Raw genomic sequence first — 6,000 nt, 5'->3', positions numbered from 1 at the left:
TACACAGCTTAAAAATCAGCACAGGTTTAGTATCTGTGCTGGTAAATCTTAGCAGTAGCATCTTAGAGTATCAACAGCTGCTCCAGCCTTAAATACAAGAACTACAACTTTTGGTTTTGTATAATATGACTCTTCTAGTGAGTGAGTGTAAAGTAGTTTTCTTCATGCTTCAGTAATGAAATACATGTTTCCCAGTGTGCAGTGACAGATAATTAAAGAGATTGAACTTTTTCTTTTTTTATTACCATGCTGACGACATGAAATAAGAATTAGGGGAAAAGGTCAAATGTTATAAATTTATTTTGGGACATATATATTGCAACCTCTGTGGAAGCTTTTGAAAATTCTGGCAAAGATCAATACACTTCCAATAAAACCTTTAAACTTGCAATAAAACAATATTTTAAACCTTATATATATATATATTTATATATATTCTTAATTAAAGGGTTAATTTTAGCAGGATTTTCTTTTTTTTTTTTTTTTTTAATATACTGCATTCCTCTGACATAGCTCTTTCCAGATTGAAGGGATGCAAATGAGGTAAGAATTAAGGCAAACCTAAAAGGCATGCAAATGAAGTACATTTATATCCACTGACAACACAAGCACGTGTGGATCAGACTTGGGAGCCGAGAAGCTCTTCCCTTCTGTCTGTCCAGTACTACTTTACAGCAGAATGGTGACATGATTTATAATAAACAGTTAACATTACCATGGGAATTCAGTGTCACTAACATTACTCAGTCTAGGAGACACAGAGCTAGCATCAGTAAAACATGAACAATAAATAATATAATTCACTGCAGCACAGGCCTGCAGCACAGGATTCAGAGGAAAAGGGTTGTTATGAAATGACATTGCACACATCACATTGTGGCAGTTTATTTTTATAATATATACTTTTAAAATTCTTTAGCAAATGACATTCTCATGCACACAAGTGTTTCAAACACAAGAAGCAAGTCCATTTATAGGTAGTCCAAGCAAATTTTTGTGTGTGTGGAAATAGCTGCAAACTGAATGGAACATTAAACTTCTGTGCAGTCTATGACGCGTCGTACACAAGCTCATTTTTGAATGTCACACTGCAGGAGTAATACAATGGACGGATCACTCTTTGCAGCTTCTTTGAACTCATCCAGTGTGATCTGATCGTCTTTGTTCTTATCCATCTTACTGAAGATCTTGTCTACCCGTTGCTCAGGCGTCAGACCATCCTCATTCATTTTCATCATTATCACAGTGCCCACCATTTTGTAGATGGCCTTTGGAAAGAAACCAAATGGAAAATTCAACATGAAATTCAATCTAATTTTTTGATGTGATCAAATTCTGGAAATATGTTCTAACAATAAAATGATTGCAAGTTTCTCTAAAGATTGTTTTTGGTTTTTCTTTTGCTTTTCTTTCTGAGGGCCCAAATTCCAGATACTTAAAACAGGCGAGAATATATTTTACTTTCTTTAGATGTAGATTTATTTTGATGGTTACATTTTGCATCCCGGAATGAATTTCTTTGGCTTCCTGTTTCACATTGTAAAATTCTTGTAACTAACTCTCTGGATCAATTGTTTAGTTGAAATATTTCACATAAATTCTGAATAATTAGTTTTAGAAGTCACCACCCTTAAAGAGGTTTCTGTGTACATGTGGGCACAATCTGGCATTAACTACTGTGGCAAGTTGCCGGCAGATGACGCAGGTGGTAAACTTTATCCTTCCTCTTACAAATTGTGGTCATCTTAAAGCCCATCTGTGACAGCTCACTTAAAATAGCATGTTGTTATCCCTGTAAATTTCTGTAATCATCTGAAGTTAATCTACAGTCAGGCTTCAGCTACTTGAGCTACAGTTCAATAATTTCATGGGTGTCAAGTGAATGAGATGAGCTTTGTAAATCCTGTGCTGTTCTTGTGATTAATCCATTCATCAGGGAAAAAAAATCTCAGGATATTTAAAAGCTTATATGCACATATGTACTCTCCAATTCATATGTAATTCTCCAAGATTACATCTATTACCAAACATGTTAGTGTGCTAACATGTTAGTGTGCAAACCACTTGGGCACCAGTCAGTGCAGGATTAATGTGTGTAATGTGCATTTAATGTACCATACAGCTTCTGGTAAGCCTGAAATCTAAAGTCTGTGTGAACAAGGAATCAAATTTTATTAACGTTGTGACATTTTTGAATGTCATATTGATCTTACCTCTATAATTTCCAGCATTTCCACTCTTGTAATTTTACCATCACCATCCAAGTCGTACATGTTGAAGGCCCAGTTCAGCTTTTGCTCAAAACTGCCTCGTGAGGTGATGGACAGGGCACAAATGAACTCTCTGAAGTCAATGGTCCCATCTCCGTTTTTATCAAAGGTTCGGAAGGCATGCTGGGCAAACTTAGAAGCATCTCCATATGGAAAGAACTGCAAAATAATATATAGAACTGTGTTAATGCAAAGGAGTGAGCTGTATACGTGACTGCAAAACACCAAAGTGAGGCATTTATGAAGAGTGGCTGGTGAGCTTTGTGGGAAACTGAGGATCTGCAATGTAAGGTTCCCTAACGGTTACACTGGAATGATTATTAAAAACGTATTTCTACAAAAATTGCTCAGGTTTCCACAAGCTATAATACAAATACATATAATGCTACTTTAAAGCTAAATTAACTAGATGAATCTTAAAATGAAGTTGAGTGTAAATGGCAGATTTTGTGTAATATTCTCTGACTATGAAATAAAGAAGCCAGGGTGCATTCTAAGAGAATTTTAACCAGCTCTTGACATGTTGCAACCAAGTATATGTGTGGGATTGTTGTTATATAACTTCATATATTAAAAAAAAAATCCACATGTAACATAAAAAGCCCACATGAACATATGTTCCGTTCTGCAAACCAGCATTCAAGTACACAAGATGAAAACAGATTCAGTTAAACAATACAGTTTAAACACAATGCTTTTAGTGTTTAATATCCTAATATCCTTCAGTGAACACTGTAATCGACTGTATCTTAACAGAGTATTTTAAGTGACCAGAACATGTAGGTTTTCAGCTGATATAGTTTCCCCTCAGGAAGTGTATGGTTTAAGACATTTGAGCAGGTAGTTGTTCTTTCTGTGGGCCCAACTCAAGAAAACACACCACTAAAGAAAGGGAGTTTTAAACCAGTGCTGAACTCCTATTGAAGTGCAGGGACCATACACTAACAATGTTTGTTATTATATTCCCAGCAAATTTTTATGGAGGTGTTCCTGCTCCTAAAATATAAACATGCATTACTCCCCATATGAGAGCCATCTTATTTTGTTCATTTTAAAATTCCAATTATTATTAAGTACTGCATTTATAATGTAAACTTGAAGGAAAGTCTTCAATGGCAGCTGAAGTGGAACTGCATTTTACAATTTTCAATTTCCCCATCCAGAGCTGTGTCTTGCCTTAAAAATGCAAAACTTAGAGCTCAGCCAGCTGCTTGCACTATGTGGCCATGTGGATCATGTCAGGAGCCACTGCTGTGTTGCCACATGGGTCCCAACCTGAAAGTTTCCTTTCAACTTCCTGTTTTCCCTGAAAGATCATTTGGTATTGTCTCCTCCTGAAAAATTGCCTGTAGCAACCCAAGCCCTATTTCTGTTTTGATAATCAGACTGATGGAGGGGTCAAGGTGTAGATCCTTCCTACTTTCTGCTTTCCAGCCATTAAAAATGATCATGATTGGGCTCATCAACAGATACAAAGATATTTGGGTTCTCTGATACAATTTAGGATTTCAGTGGCTGCAGTTGCCAGACTTTACTCAATTGTTCTTCTAGTGACAGCCTCAACCTTTTGTCAAAGCAAGGAGAGCTCCCTCCATGGGAAGGCTACTTGGGCTCACAGCCTGGCATTCAGGGTCAAAACAAAGTTTGCAAATGTTGCCCAAAACCTGAATGTTATTTTAAGGTTCCTCACTGCTTCCTCTCATCCATGACCCAGCTCCCCCTCCAATTCCTGCTCCAGCTCCGAATGTTAACATAGGTGATATGTAGCGTATGTGTAGAATGTGCGCTTCTCCAGTCTCCTGCTGAGAGGTTAAGAAATGGCTCTCATGAGCGGTATTCCCCCACCTTTTCTTGAGAGTCTGCTGGCTTTTCAAAGCTGAAAGGACAAATCTTTTGCTTTTTAAATCTGTGCTATGAGTATCCTGTGACGCATACAGAACAAAACACTTCAAAATTTTACAGTCTTTCCAAGTATTTTTCTCAGAGCTGCCTGCTTCTGAGGATGCTGCCTGATCTCTGTTCCTGTGACTGTCACTCTACAGTCTCTATAAAAGAAAGGTAAATACCTGGAGGGAACTGAGACTGTTCTTTTTGCTGCCCAGAAAAAAACCAAAATACAGAAATTATGCAAACATACTGGTGAGACCAAAGAACAAAAGTACAATGAAAAAGCACGCCTACACAAAAGGTGAAGAAGTGTCAGACACCCAAAAACATGTAAGATCCAAAAATAAAGTGGGGAATTAGGTTGGGTCAGTGGCTGGAGATCCTGAAAACCATTTTTAAGTTGTTCTGGAACATATTTTTCAGTCTCCCACTGGAGAAGCATCAGCAAGATGTGCCTACCTCTTTGCTGGTCAAACCATTAGCCTCATGTAGCAGTTAGAAAAACATCCTTCTAATTTTTTATCATAGACAAGACCATGCTTTTTTTCTTTTTTGAGGTGAAGAAGACAGTGGCACTGCTCAGCTAAGTCTTGGCCTTTACAGCATCATATGGAACTGTTACCTTTTAAAAATTTTTTTTCCTATTTGTCTTCCTGTAGGGAGTAAATGCAATAAAATGTCCTTTAGGGACTGAAGGCACTGTTCTCCAGTCTGTACCTGCTGGTTTGTATTATTTTTAGCTCAGAACAACCCAAAAACATTGTCAAAACTTGTTTAAAAACCTACTTGAAGATTTCCATTGGCCTATTTTGAAACTATTCATAAATAAGACATGAAGTAAAGAAAATGAAAACAATTACAGAGCAAAAGATGCCAGCTCTGGTAAAACATTTTTTTGACTATTAAAACACAGTGAGGTCTTAGCAAAGTACAAAGGCACAGACTTTAACTACTTTCAGAGCAGCCTGAGCCAAGTGGCAATGGGAGACAGGGATCTCTGAAAGACAAACACCACTTTTTTGTCAGAGGGAATATGAGGAGGGTGGTTTAGTCTGCCTCTCACATAAGCTCAGTAAATACTTTAGAACAAAAGTAAAGAAACACAACTGGGATTTTCAGATACAGCTTCAGCTTTCAGTGCTCCATGCAAAGCCTTGACCAGGTAATCAATCTACACATGAAAGCAACAAGTTTCCTTCTACTGCAACTTGCCACTGAAAAGGGCAGTCCATGCACCAGCATTGTCTCCCGATTTACCCTTTTTGTCCAAAAATCAAGACAAACTATACCACCCAGTTCCATGGGTATAACCCAACACTGTTCAATCCTTTGTTTCTGCTTCTCTAGCCTCATCTAGTGAAAGGCCTCTCTCCTCTAGAGAAAGGTGTTCCTGCCCATCCCAGGAGGTTGGAACTAGATGATCTATAAAGCCCCTTCAACCCAAACCATTCTAGGATTCATCTCTTGCTTCATCTGTGTATTTTCTAACCAGTTAGATCAACATGTTGGGGTGTGAACAAAGTGCTATCTCTACAGTCAACTGCCAATTAAGAAAAGTAAAAGGAAGATTTAAAAATTCCCTTAATCTGCTTTGAAATTTTGTAGAGGATTTTCTTGCAGATTCTTAGCTCCCACTGTGTTTCTAGACACTTTTCTGGTGTATGGGGGCATTCAATCACTCCTGGAATCAGAATATCTAGCGAATAACACCTACAAATTGTACATAACTCTTGAGGAAACTGATCAAATACCAGGAAATATTTATCTGTTTGGCTGCAACTGCTTTAGCCTCTTTGAAGTGATGCTGTTCCCAGGTAAGCCAGTGATCAATTAATTCAGATCA

At 37.7% G+C, this 6,000-nt stretch overlaps 1 protein-coding gene across 2 annotated transcripts in view; it reads right to left on the bottom strand.

Moving 5' to 3' along the window:
* Positions 1–221: 221 nt before the first annotated feature.
* VSNL1 (visinin like 1) overlaps positions 222–6,000 on the bottom strand; it is an 84,744-nt gene continuing 78,965 nt past the window's right edge. For both annotated transcript variants that reach the window (XM_053973917.1, XM_053973919.1), the window contains exons 3-4: positions 2,214–2,429; positions 222–1,268 (exon numbers count right to left, since the gene is read on the bottom strand). In XM_053973917.1, the coding sequence (XP_053829892.1) occupies positions 1,071–1,268; positions 2,214–2,429 (414 nt within the window). In that variant the 3' untranslated portion in view covers positions 222–1,070. The remainder of the gene's footprint in view (positions 1,269–2,213; positions 2,430–6,000) is intronic.

Source organism: Vidua macroura, chromosome 3 (genome assembly GCF_024509145.1).
Source record: "Vidua macroura isolate BioBank_ID:100142 chromosome 3, ASM2450914v1, whole genome shotgun sequence".
NCBI classification, from domain to species: domain Eukaryota; kingdom Metazoa; phylum Chordata; class Aves; order Passeriformes; family Viduidae; genus Vidua; species Vidua macroura.
The sequence above is the reverse complement of the archived record's forward strand: the minus strand, read 5'-3'. Positions and strand labels throughout refer to the sequence as shown.